We start from the raw sequence: 14,290 nt of genomic DNA, 5'->3' as shown, positions 1-14,290 counted from the left end.
TGTGAAGAAAATACCAACTTGAATGAGATTGAAACTTAATGTACAGTAGACCCCATTGTTGCCATGTGTCATGAATGTAAGTTGTAATATTTTACAATCATTTCTATTTTTGACAAACAATGCCTTGCTTACGTGTATGTGATTTAACATGTTTTGTCCTGTATCGGGGATTTAAAATTTCATCATCTGTATGTTTTGATCTTATCTTTCATTACTCATGCTGTGTTTGTACAAAACATTGCACTTCTTGTTTGACCAGGGTTTAAATTAGTCAGCCCTCTGGTTTTTTGAGCTGTGGCAGTGTTTCATCTTGAGAGGGAGCTGGGGCCCAGTTCCCCTTCTGTTGTCATTTTGGCACCCAGTAATTTCTCAAGGGGACCTCCACCCCCCCCCACCCCCCCCCCCCCCCACCGCCCCAATTAAATGGTGCCAGTCACACCTTCGAGATACCGGTACAAGTAGAACACATGAACTGGTGAAATCCCCCTTTTGATTTTCTGGTAAAGGGGAAACCCCTGTTGTTGCCATCCAGGATGAAACACTACTGTGGAGAACATCATATCATCTTCCTATATCCAAATGTGAATCCAAATTTGAATCATGTCAAGTTGCCCAGCACTCAGTTTGCCAACACAGCAGAGCTCACTGGGATACCTGTGTAATGTCCAACATCATTATTAACAACTTAATTAGATTGGAATTCGCTGTCAACAATAATATGGCATTTACTGGTAGTATATAATGGATTGTTTGTGATACTAATGCTTTGTTTTTCAACATAGCAATATTTCCTTGTTTAATAGAATTAATTGTGATGAAACTATTAACATTACTTCTGTTGCCCCTTGATGAATTGATATCACATCATACATTTTAAAGTTCAAGTTAACACAAATAATAAGTATCACGTTCACACAAAGCTAATTCAAAATACATTAACTCACATTTGCTACTTTTACATACCAAAGAGAGCTTATATACCGGTAGTAGGTCGGCAGCGTCTGCATGTCAGTATATCTGTATGTATGTACCAGTATGTACCGGTATGTCTTTATGTCTGTCTGTACTGTATGTTTGTTTGTCTGTCTGTCTGTCTGTATCTCTGTATGTATGTATGAATATATTGTATGTATGTATGTATGTATGTATGTATGTATGTATGTATGTGTCTGCACTGTATGTAGTCTGTAGTTTTGGTCAAACCATTATCTCTGATAGCCCTCATCCCATTGCCTTGCATGATCCTAGGGGTAAACTTAGTTCAGTACACTCACTCCCTGGCCTGCCACATCGAACGAAATGGGAGCCAAGTGTCATTAACACTCTGTTTGTAGAAATCGCAAGAGTGATGACCGTCGAAATGTCTTTTCCAGAAAAATGACTCAAAAGCTAGCACATACATGTACTATGAGTTGTCAAGCGGAACACTGAGTATATCAACCTGCTTTGAGTAGTAGACAAAGAATTATGGTTCACATTCAGAACAAAAATGGTGAAAAAATTATGAAAAGATAGCATTACTAACTGGCCCTTAAATTCGTTTTCTGAAACCTGACCATCGCTGTTTTCCTGAGTTGAACAATCTATAATTTCATACTACGCATTACAAATTTATCTTTTTATAAAATGCTAAATTTCAAGGCCAAGAAGTATTAAGTTCAAAGCCAAATTTATATAAATAAAGAACAATTAACTTTTGGCTACAGAACTTGTGATAAAATGCAGAGTTTTATGACATGTTTTTAGCTCACATTTGGTGTACCAATGTGAGGTTCACTGTGAGGTTATCGTATAAGCTGAATCAGTTCATTTGCATCTGATTTGCATGTCTGTATGTCTGTATAGTATGTGCGGATGTATGTCCGTCACACACAAACTCAGGCTCCCATACCGCCAAAGCTACCATCTCAGTATTTGGTGTACAGGTAGATGTAGGGTTGAGATGTGAATTTGTTCAAATGAACACATCAGTGTCAAAATGTGCAAATGAGGTAAGAAAAAGTGAAATCCTGCAAATGTGCAGGAGGCATGCCAGTGAGAAACAGGCAAACTCCACTGATCTTGACTCATTCCGGTCATTGTTTATGAACTGTTACATATTAACAGACCAGCTGCAACCATAGACAGTAGATGGGGAAGACCGTTTACCGGTATACTAAACTAAGAGATGCTTGTTTCTGCTATGCATGTTGCTAAAGTTGACCTCCAGTACCTAAGTTAGACCTTAATTACTTTTGTCATTCTTGTTTTTCTGGTTTAAATATTTCTTGTTGTTTTTCTGGTTGTACTGTGCATAAATCATTGCCATAACATCAACGTAGAATTTTCCTCCACTGAACAGATAGAAACAACATTTACGGTATTGTTGATCTTTGGTAACCCATACTGGTATACCGGTATACCAATTCTGATCAAATTTGAGCGACACCGTATAATTGCGGTATTTTTTTTATCCATCAATTGCACGTATCTTTTTAACCCTTATTTTGTAGAAATGTAGTGTTGACATCAGTAATTGGCCAAAATGCAGATTTGACCTTCAATTTTAGGAGTATTGTTGGAGAGTTTGTGTTTGAAATTTAAACAGTCAAGGCTACATGCATGCAAAACATGGGACACCAACTCTTCACCAATAAATATGCAAACATGATTTACTAGTTCTTTATTTATACAAATATGGCTTTTTATGAGAACAATATTAATATTCTTTGTCTTCATGTTACTATTTGGATCTTATGAGCTCAAAAAACAAGCAAAATAAAAAATGTAAATCAATGTTTCCCCAATAATTTTTTTGTGAGGGACTTAGGATGATAAAAAACTGATGATTGTTTTCCCAACTTTCAGAAAACTTCAGGCAATACGTCAGGCATTGAGCACTGAGCATGCAATACAAGATTTACTCTTCAAAGTTGGCTTTGATAGTTCAGCGACCTCAATGCCAGAGAGAGAAGACAAACCAGAAGGCAAGCCTGATGCTTGCAGGATACATGGCTCTGTGGATCTACATAAGGTGAGTTGTCTACCCTACCTACAGAAACACATGGTTTATCCCTATTGTGTTAGAAGGTGCGGAATAAACTATGTATTGGAAGTGGGTATGTGAAAATTATAATGATTCATTCTGAAGCAGAAAGTTCAGTTATTACAAGTCGCATCATGTCTGGCATTTATGAAAATTCTACCATATTTCAGTCTGAGTTTCATTTGAAGGTCTCTGGTTTGTGTCTTGTCACATTTATTTTAGCTCACATTTGGCATATGCATATATACCAAAGAGAGCTTATATGGTGAGTCGGTGGAGTATGTATGTATGTATGTATGTATGTATGTATGTATGTATGTATGTATGTATGTTTGTTTATGATTTTAGTTGTAAACTGAGAATCTGTAAAGTCTTTTTACCTACTGAAAGATGTATATTGACATAATTTCAGGTTGCTGGTAATTTTCACATCACAATAGGAAAGTCAATACCACATCCAAGGGGACATGCACACCTCTCTGCTTTCATCATTTCAATCGTAAGTCCAGTTTTATTAGCTCCGCTGTCAGCGACGCGGAGCTTATCAAATAGGTTGATTATCCGTCGTCGTCCGGCGTCGGCGTCCGGCGTCCGGCGTCCGTCAACAATTGCCTTCTCCTCTGAAACCACAAGTCCAATTGCTTTGAAATTTTATATGCAGTTCACTTGGGGTGACCTTACTTCAGTTTGTTCAAATCATGGTGATATTTGCATATTTGTATTTTGGGGCATTTTTTTTGTGTTTTTGGTAAAAAAAATCTTCTTCTCTGAAACCGCTCGTTCGATTGCTTTGAAATTTGATATGCAGTTTGCTTAGGGTGACTTAAATCAGATTTGTTCAAATGGTGGTGAAATTTGCATATTTGTATTTTAAGGCAATTTTTGTCATTTTTGGTAAAAAAATCTTTAAAAATCTTCTTCTTCAAAACTACTGGTCAGATAGCTTTTATATTTGGTACATATGTCCCTAGGGATGATCTATTTCAGATTTGTTCAAATTGTGCAGAAATATGCAAATTTGCATTTTTAAGGCAATTTTTGCCATTTTTGGTCAAAAATGTATTTCTCAAAAAGTACTGGTCTGATAGTTTGAAGTTTGGTATACAGGTTTCTATAGATGAACTAAGTAATATATATTGAATTTCTGATGAAATCTGTAATTTTGTATTTTTGGGGCAATTTTTGCCATTTTTGGTCAAAAAATGTGTATTTCCAAAACTACTCATCTGATAGCTTTGAAATTTGGTATAGAGGTTTCTACAGATGAACTAAATGATATTTATGGAAATAATGATGAAATCTGCAATTTTGTAATTTTGGGGCAATTTTTGCCATTTTTGGTCAAAAAATGTGTTTCTCAAAAAGTACTGGTCTGATAGCTTTGAAATTTGGTATACAGGTTTCTACAGATAAGCTTAGTAATATATATTGAATTTCTGATGAAATCTGTAATTTTGTATTTTTGGGGCAATTTTTGCCATTTTTGGTCAAAAAATGTGTATTTCCAAAACTACTTATCTGATAGCTTTGAAATTTGGTATACAGGTTTCCATAGATGAACTAAATGATATTTATTGAAATAATGATGACATCTGCAATTTGAATTTTTGGGGCAATTTTTGCCATTTTTGGTCAAAAAATGCATTTCTCAAAAAGTACTGGTCTAACAGCTTTGAAATTTGGTATAACTAAGTGTGATATTTTGAAATTATGATGAAATCTGCAATTTTTATTTTTGGGGGCAATCGTTGCCATTTTTGGTCAGAATATTTTATTCTCAAAAAACTACTCATCAGATAGCTTTGGTTGACATGTTCTTAGGATGATCGGATGTGATATATTCAAAGTATGATGAAATCTTCAATTTTGTATTTTTGCAGCTTATTTTAGCCACATTTTTCTGGCCACTGCATTGAGTTATCAAAGATTTCCACCTTCTTCATCAACATGTGTCAAAAATAGTTATTCTGTACATAAACACAGCGGAGCTATATCGGCCGCTAGGTCGCTTGTTGTAGCTTCTGATCAAGTCTGTACACTCATTGTTGGACTCAAAGTTTAAAAAAATATCCAAAAATTAAAAATGTTTTCTATTTCCTGACATTCAATATGCTGTAAAACAGAGATCATTATCTCATTTCGAACTTAAATATGACAAATTTATTTTTCCAACAGAAACATCAAACCATGAACTGTAAATTCTGCAGTTGCATTTGAAAATGAAATCCCTGTTGTACTGGCTAGACCTGTCTCATTTTTGTTGCGGCTGATTTGAAATGTGTACAACACAATACATACCTGTTCATCTAGAGAAAGTGCTTTTTGCATTACCGTGTCTGTCTACCCCTTGATTTAAGGTCAAAATTAAAAAATGAATATGATTTTTCATTAAATTATTTTTGATTGATTGATTCATCAATTATCCTTTACTTTTTAGTAATTCATCAGTACCGTTCTCTTAGGTGCCCAGGCTAGTTATACAATCTATTAACATTACAATAACACATATTGTATGTTCATAGCTAAAGCAAGAGCAATGCATTGCTAGTACAGCTCCATTGGTTGGTCATTTTGTCTACGTCATGACATCATTTGATATTTTGCTTTCTCTATTACTTTACAGAATACAATTTTTCACATCGGATAGATCACTTTTCATTCGGCATTCCCACTCCAGGGATTGTTAATCCATTGGATGGAGATCAAAAAATTACAAAGGAGAGTAAGTATTATTATTGAATCAAGTCCTTTCCCAGAATACTTTCATGGACTGCTTGCAAACAAGAAGCTACATGTACAAGAAGTTGGGTTCAAAATCAGCCACAATTTTCTCAACATCATGTGTCACTATTTATAAAATTTATGTCACAAACATGTCTAGGTGGTTTTCCTGTCAACGCAATCTACAGTTTTTCATTCAGTACATTTCATTCCTCAAAACACACCTTATTGTATTGTGTGCATACTTACCGGTAGTACTGGTATGCACACACCACTACATACATACCGTGTGCAACACATTATACCATTAACATCTAGTGATTCAGTACAGACTGTCTTTACAGTTGTAATATTGCCCAATTGTACATAGAATAATGCATGATTTTATCAGAGATGCATGAAATGTGATGTTACAGTGGTAAAATACTTATGAAATCACCTGAGGATCAGAAAGAGATAAGCCATACATAAATGAATTTATATCTGTGTGTCTTGTTTCAGGTATGCGTATGTACCAATATTTTATACAGATTGTACCAACACAGGTGAACACTAGAGTTGCTAAAGCAGACACACATCAGTATGCAGTTACTGAAAAGGTTTGTATTTGTTATCATCCTAAGTGATTGTTTGTAGCAGGACAGTGGTTAAAGTTAGCAGTGCATGTGTAACTCCCTTTCACCCAAGTTTGGTTTAGTCATAATATCAGGGAGCTATCCTGAAACATACATGTACCTTGATGGTAGAATGCAAAAAAATGCCACAAATGACATGGTGCATTTACATCACCAACAACTTAAAGATAACTTTTTCTGCTGATGTGCAGTGTGCTAGGAAGGATATCTGATTGGTTGATTGTCACTATTCACAGCAACTTAGGTAATCTTTTTTTGTAATATTGAATTATAACTGTAAGATTCAGCCACCCAATGGGACATCAGCTTCCGAGACGCTGCACATCAGCCCAACTTTTGACTTGCTTGTCATGTAAATTCCCTTATACTACAGGACTTATAGATTAGGTTCTGTATACCCATGTGTGTGATCTTGCATCCGTCCAAGCAGCTATCTCAAACATGCATGGCCCTATTTCTTTCAAACTTGGCACAAGTATAATACACTATAGCATACATATGCACAAAACTTTGTTTTGTGATATGATCAAATATCGGTGCAAGTCAGTCATTTCTCGGATTTTTAAATGTTCAGAGCCATAACTAAGACATGCCTCTGCAGATTTCTTTTAAACTTGGCACAAGGACTACACATCATGACTTACATGTGCATGTCAAATGTTTTCATGATACGATCCAATATGGCTGCCAGGCAGCTATTTTGTTCTGATTTTTCCATGCTCACTTTGATAACATAGATGTAAAATGATATGTAGTATATTTTTCATCATAACAGAAACCAATTGTTGTTGAGCACATGTATAAATGTAATAATGTATACACAGTTAAAGGTATACTGTCACCTGTTCCAATTTTGCCACAGTTACCATGGAAAGAGAAAATCTAACCAATCACAGATTTTAAGCGGGAAGCTGCTTTTTAAAAACAGCGCCCTCACACTGGCATTTTGAATACCAGGGAATGCCCCTTTGACCATATATGGGCATATTTTGATTACAGGTGACTGTATACCTTTAAGTCAATTCATGTTTGTACCTTTATATGCTCTTCAATGCTGCAATTTACCACCTTTGTCATCCTCTGCAAACCTGACCTTGCCAAGACAATTCTTCTACTAGCATGCCACGGGAACCTTACAGTTGACCCCATTTCAGTACACTTTGAACCTACAAGTAGTTGTCAAAGATTGTATGTAATAGCACCCTCTAGAGCCACTTGTGTATTTTCCGTGTTCTGATCCCATTTATTTTTAAAGGTATACTGTCACCTGTTTCAATTTTGCCACAGTTGCCATGGAAAGAGAAAAACTAACCAATCACAGATTTTAAGCGGGTGGCCGCTTTTATAAAAACAGCACCCTCATATGGGTATTTTGAATACTAAGGTACACCCCTTTGACCATATACGGGCATATTTAGATTACAGATGACTGTATACCTTTAATGAGCACAAGGCGCTTTCAGGATATGTAATCACTTTTATTCAAAGAGAAAGGGAACATTCATTTGCCTATTCAGCACTTCTGGACTTGGAAATTGTATTTACAATCACATTTGTAAACTTTTACAGTTTCACATTGACAAATTTATATTTGGCAAGGACTATGTAATTGACAATGATGTGTTTAACATCATTTAACATCGCCAGCCTGTATTGTGTGGTCCTAGGCCTAGTGGTAAAAATGATTGATAAATTAGTGATTTTCTCTGTTATTTCAGGACAGGGTGATAAACCATCTAGAAGGCAGCCATGGAGTTGCTGGGATTTTTTTCAAGTACGATTTGTCATCATTGTTGATCAAAGTCACTGAGGAATACCAGCCAATATGGCAGTTTTTAGTCAGATTATGTGGAATTGTGGGTGGAGTCTTTGCTACATCAGGTTTGTATTCAACACAGGTTGTATCTTCTGGTGCTATCTATCGATGTGGATAGTGACCCCTAACTGTTAAATCAGCTTTTGACAATACAAGTAAATGAATCTAGCTTCAAAACTGTCAAACACGTTATGTATATCGTTTGAATATTGTCAGAGAAGTTCAACATTTTCTTCACACACAATTCTGAAAACACCTCTCTGTTGATAGCCAAAGTTTTTACATGCCATCAAAGGATAACTTTGCTTGAATGAATGTCTTTAATTTCATTATGACTGAGATGCACATGTAACTTAAAATAGCAGTATCTGAACTGATAGTTACCCACAATCAACTGACAAATCCAGACCTATGTCTATAGCCTAACCCAGCAAGTAATGTGCTAGCAATGTATAGCCAGTGATAGAGTCAGAAAGGACAGCTGTGTTGCTCTAGAAATGAGACATATGATGATACATGTACATGTATATCCTAAGCAATGAGAATCAGTGGGAAATATCTGGACACATATTTTTCTATGCTATGCTGCATGTTTCAGACATTTTTTGCCACATGTCAGCCTTGCTGTTTGGTAAAATGATCACATTTAAACAGAAAACCCTTCACCCTAGAACTTGAAGATACACAGACTTGTAAATCAGCTTTGTGTAGGACGTCTCAATATTCTCAAGTTGGGTCATTGTATGATAATTATTTGTCACCTGTGGCACTCTTTGATTCTCAAAAAAATTAACAAAAAATAATCTTATCTTACAGGCATGTTGCATTCATTGATTGGAGCTCTGTATGATCTTATATGCTGTCGATATCAACTAGGAAAATACAAACCAAAACAGGTAATATTTAAAAATAAAAACCAAAGCAGGTGATATTTTGATATATCTCTCATTTTATATTGCCATGATTCACATTCTGCTTTACTTCCTCCTCTAGTAATTGTTAGACACTTGACACGCACAGCTGACACCTGTTGCTTTGAGTCTGTTGGGCGCCCTCTATGTCTATCAATATCGCTCAGCCATACACGTACTGTCTAGCCTTGTTCGTATGATAGTGGTTTGACATTACCATTGTTAAGGTAATTAGCACAGTCAATAATATACAGCAGTGATGTGTCAGATTATTAGTTCCAGAGACCAGCTCTGGAACTGTTAGTTTTTGCTCACTTTCCTTCTTTTTTTCTTTCTTTCTTTCTCTATTTCTCTTATTACTACCATAGAACATGCCACATACAAATTTTACTTTCATTACCCAGAATGCATTGTGACACGCTTATGACGTCATCGCTCAGCTCGGACGGGTTTCACGGGCATTTCTTGTTTGTTTATTTTTTTTTTTTTGCATTGCACAAATATCAAATTGCGTTCAGCTATTAATAATTCTAGCTTTCTTTCGCTTTGTTTTTTGTTGCTTTTTGATTTTTATTTTTCTCTAAATACCCGCCGTACGTGGCGCTATACTGTTACGTCATACACCTTCCATACTTTGGCGGACATGTTGAATTTTTGCTTTGCGATGATTCAAGCATAGCGACCGTGCGTGATCGTTCAAGAGCTTAGATATTGTGACGTTTCGGAGAGCGATCGCATTTTGAAATTGGGTTTTATAACTTTATTATAAGTTTTGCCGAAGATATTTGTATACATATACGAGGCTTTCTTTGTTGATTGTCCGGAGCTGAGTGGGTAGCCATGTGGCCTCGGTTTTCAAGTTCAACGGCCTAGGTCCGATGTCTCCCCTCGTCTGATATACATTTCCGTGCGTTGTCGCCCCCGTATGTATCTGTTGCGTTTTTTTACCGTACATGTAGGCATTTGTAATCTGTGTACCAGGTACTGTAATTCCCTGGACTGCCTTGCTTTTAGTTGTATTCTGTTGTTTAATACCGCTATGTATCGTCGCGTACTGAGCTGCAATGATTGTAGCGAGAGGTCGCTCGCTGAATTTTACGTTGAACGCGAACCCTACCAAAGTAGGCGATCGCACTGTTGATCCCTGGTTTTGTGGCGAAACCAAATGGTTTCGGGAAAATTGATTGACCAATCGCCCATGGCATAGGGCCTTGTAGCAGCGTAGGGTTCGCGTTCAACGTAAAATTCAGCGAGCGACCTGTCGCTACACAATCATTGCAGCTACGTTGTACTGTAATTGAGTCCCCGATTGACGCTAGATTGCCCAATTTCTTACAGGCCTTTAGAACTGTTCATATTATCGCTGTTTAACGTGTTGTCGTCTCATATCAGTTCCGCGACTGATCCCAAGCACTCTTTCATTCTGCACCAATCTTCGTCACACATTCTCTTTTCTTCCGCTGTTCTGGTCTCTGGAACTTTCTAGTTACATCTAACATCACAAATTTTAAGGTTGTTACAAAATGCGGTCAATATAAGGGATCCATGCTTGGGATGCTTGGGACTCGCCAATGTTTGGCAAATATATATCTTGTGTTTCTTAACATGAAATGCATAGAAATGTTTTGTAAAAATGGACATTTTCTAAGAAAAGCTGCACATGATTGTATGATGAAATGGATGTGTATGACAACTGAAAGCAAAATTGCTGCAAAAACAATGTGCATACCACTGAAAACAGATCAGATAATTCTCACAAATTGCTCAATTAGTGTGATTCCTACATTTCTTATTGTATGCATTGATGTCAGCCACCAACAGTTATTAAATGAAATCGTTATGCCAAATCATGGTTGAAATAAAGTGCATTTGTTTATCTCTTTGTAAAAGTTTTCAAAACTTCCACAATGGACAGTAAAAATGACCCATAGTAAACGTTCTTTAAACATGTACATTCCCAAGTAAAAGCAACTCAGTATCCTTTGTGTGTGCATATTGTACAATGTTTAAGTTTGTTATATACAAAGTATCACATCCCTAAGTCTTCAGGATCTACATTTAATATCAGGAAGCTTTGAAGGAATGTCTATTTTCTTCCTTACTCTGCTAATATTATGTAATTCCTGTTTTCATATTCTTTCTGAATTTTTTTGTAATTACAGATTGATTCTGCCAGTGTTCCTGTACACAAATTAGATCAAGGAATACAACCTGTCACACCGCAAGTTAACTTTGTACCTCAATCAGACCAACAGACAATACAACAATAGTGTTTCTTCACATTCTGTGTTTCTGCTTCATTCAATAAATCTGTGAATTCTAAGATGCTGTCAGACAGAATTAATAACTGGAAAAGAAGAATTTACAACTTTTGTATTTTACAACTTTTTTACTTTGTTCACATCATTCTCCTAAGCTATGAGTTGTTTAAGCCATGTTGTACTGAAGTGTAAAGTACCGGTATGGTATTTCAACCAGGTGTTTTTTACTTTAAAATTAAGTCACTACGGACGATAGTTTCTGTAAAGACCTGAGGAGAAATGTCTCTATTACAGGGCTAGTAGCTAAAACTTTTGATGTTTTTTGCATTGTTTGCTTTTATGTCAATTATAGTTTAAAAGTTACTCTGTTTCCAAGGCATTCAACCTGTGTTGACTGCATTGTCATTGTTGACAAGTAAATTCTGCTGATGACTAGAATTCAAATGTGATCAATAATAGTACATTCTACATGTGTAGAGGCAGTGTGTTGACAAGCTAAATAGAGGGTATTTCAATATTATTTTGGGAATACCATAGAAGTCATAAGAGACTAACATGTTGTCCTTCTAAAGGTACTTGAACTGCATCTTACTACATGTACATTTTACCTTGTTCACATTATTCTCATAAACTATGAATTGCTTAAAGTGACACTCCCACTTGGTAACATTTTTAAAACACATTTTTTAATGCCAACGGTCGATATTTGACATGGCGACTGTGTGCGAATCGCGAGATATCGATAAAAACATGTCCTCAAAAAAGTAAAAGTTTCAATTCCGGTGGCCCACCTAAATTCAGCTTCCGAACATCGAACGTTCGGCACTGGTGCCATTGTCAACTAAGCTATGGAGTATGAGTCTTCACTGACGCTGCTGTACGCCACAGTACCACTCGTGTCGGTGATGGTCATGTCCCGTGGGAGAAAACCGAGTCTTACTGACTCGGCAAAAAAACGAAAAACAAAGTTTGCTGATTCCACCAGAATTCGCATAGGTGACCAGCACAGTTAAATTTTGGTTGATACATAGCGGCCGCCGCGTGATATGCAGGCGCATACTACGTGGCGGCCACTATGTATCGAACCAAGCGTAACTGTGCGGCAGACGACAAAATGTAGTCATCAGAGGCGGCTAATATTTTACACGTAAAAACTGATATCTGTGTGGTATTGGTTAAAAATATAATACAGCTCATTGAGAATAATGAAAACGATAAAACTAAGGAGAAGTTTTAAAAAAAACTTACCTGAGGTAAAAGCATAGTGCTGTATATAAAGTGTTCGCAGTGGGAGGTAAATTAATTCTGTCGTTTGAACTTATTATGGACTCCCTAGAATATCATCAATTAGCACAACAACAAACCTTCGGGGGATTGCGGGTCATAATCAGAAACGATCGTAAAACGTCGGGATGTGAAAAATACGCTCGGGAATATCGATATCTCTCGATCCATACGCAGTCGCCACATCAAATATCGACCGTTTGTGTTGCCAAGTAGGAGTGCCAATTTAAGCAATGCTGTATTGAAGTGTATCTTTCAACAGTGTTTCTGTCATTAAAATAACTGAAGATAGTTTCTTTGAAGACCAGAGGAGCGATGTGACAAGTTTCTGTGCCATGCACAAGTTTCCCCCCAATTTTTTATTTTAATGTCAGCTATAGTTACTTCCACTTCTCTCAAAGCATGTTGGGATATACAGTATTAACCCTCTCACCCCAGTTCCCTGTATACAGGTCCAAGATCACCATTGATAACAATGGGTTTGGGTGGAACCATGGTGGTGAAAGGGTTAAGCTTTTCAATTCGACGTAACATATGTAGACTGAATTATTATTGTTGATAAGTATATTCTGCTCCAGACTGAAATTCAAATTTGATCGATTATATCGGATTCTAAATGTGTAAAGACAGTGTATTGGAAAGCTAAATACAGGACAATTTAAGATTATTTAGGGAGTATAAAAAGAATATACGGCTAGTTTTCAATCGGATTCCAACCCACAACATACGGAAAGAACTTGGAAGTGACCTGTTAAAACATAGTAAAAAAATCATCCAAAATTCAGCTACTCATGGCATGTTAACCACCAATGGAAATCTGAACTGACAAACACTGTCCTCTCTTAAATGTATTGGAACTGTAATAGAAACATAAACGATGTAATATACATGGCTTTGATTTGTGATATCTTATACTTTTTTGTTCAAAGCTTTCATTTTGAATAAATCTGAAGTCCTTCGAATCTGTGTGTGTAAGTGTGTTTGGTTTTTAGTCCCCGCGGACGAAGTCCGGCGGGGACTTATAGATTGGGTCCCGTCCGTCCGTCCGTCCGTCCGTCCGTCCGTCCTCCGTCATCAACAGTTTCTCAGACACTGCTAAATTAATTTTTTTCAAACTTGGCACAAAGGCATAGCACTATGACCTACAGATGCACGTCGATTTATTTTGTGATACGATCCAATATGGGCGCGAGGCGGCCATTTTATTGCGATTTTTCATGTCTTTGGACCATAACTCAGACATCCTTGAGCACATTCTGCTCAAACTTGGCACAAAGGCATAACATAATGACTTTCATATCCATGTCAAATTATTTTGCGATATGTTTCAATATGGGCGCGTGGCGGCCATTTTGTTGCAATTTTTCATGTCTTTAGACCATAACTCAGACATCCTTGACACATTCTGCTCAAACTTGGCACAAAGGCATAACACTTTGGCTTTCATATCCATGTCAAATTATTTCGCGATATGTTTCAATATGGGCGCGTGGCGGCCATTTTGTTGCGATTTTTTCATGTCTTTGGACCATAACTCAGACATCCTTGAGCACATTCTGCTCAAACTTGGCACAAAGGCATAACACTATGGCTTTCATAGCCATGTCAAATTATTTCGCGATATGTTTCAATAAGGG

General features: G+C 36.7%; 1 protein-coding gene across 1 annotated transcript; it reads left to right on the top strand.

The window, feature by feature from the left end:
* The first annotated feature begins 533 nt into the window (after positions 1–533).
* On the top strand, positions 534–12,120 carry LOC139145791 (endoplasmic reticulum-Golgi intermediate compartment protein 2-like). The gene is made up of 8 exons (XM_070717151.1): positions 534–658; positions 2,848–3,013; positions 3,438–3,528; positions 5,649–5,747; positions 6,248–6,345; positions 8,100–8,262; positions 9,014–9,093; positions 11,271–12,120. The coding sequence occupies exons 1-8, from the start codon at positions 534–536 to the stop codon at positions 11,376–11,378; spliced, it is 930 nt and encodes a 309-aa protein (XP_070573252.1). The 3' UTR covers positions 11,379–12,120.
* The last annotated feature ends 2,170 nt before the right edge of the window (positions 12,121–14,290 follow it).

Source organism: Ptychodera flava, chromosome 1 (assembly GCF_041260155.1).
Source record: "Ptychodera flava strain L36383 chromosome 1, AS_Pfla_20210202, whole genome shotgun sequence".
Classification (NCBI taxonomy): domain Eukaryota; kingdom Metazoa; phylum Hemichordata; class Enteropneusta; family Ptychoderidae; genus Ptychodera; species Ptychodera flava.
The sequence above is the reverse complement of the archived record's forward strand: the minus strand, read 5'-3'. Positions and strand labels throughout refer to the sequence as shown.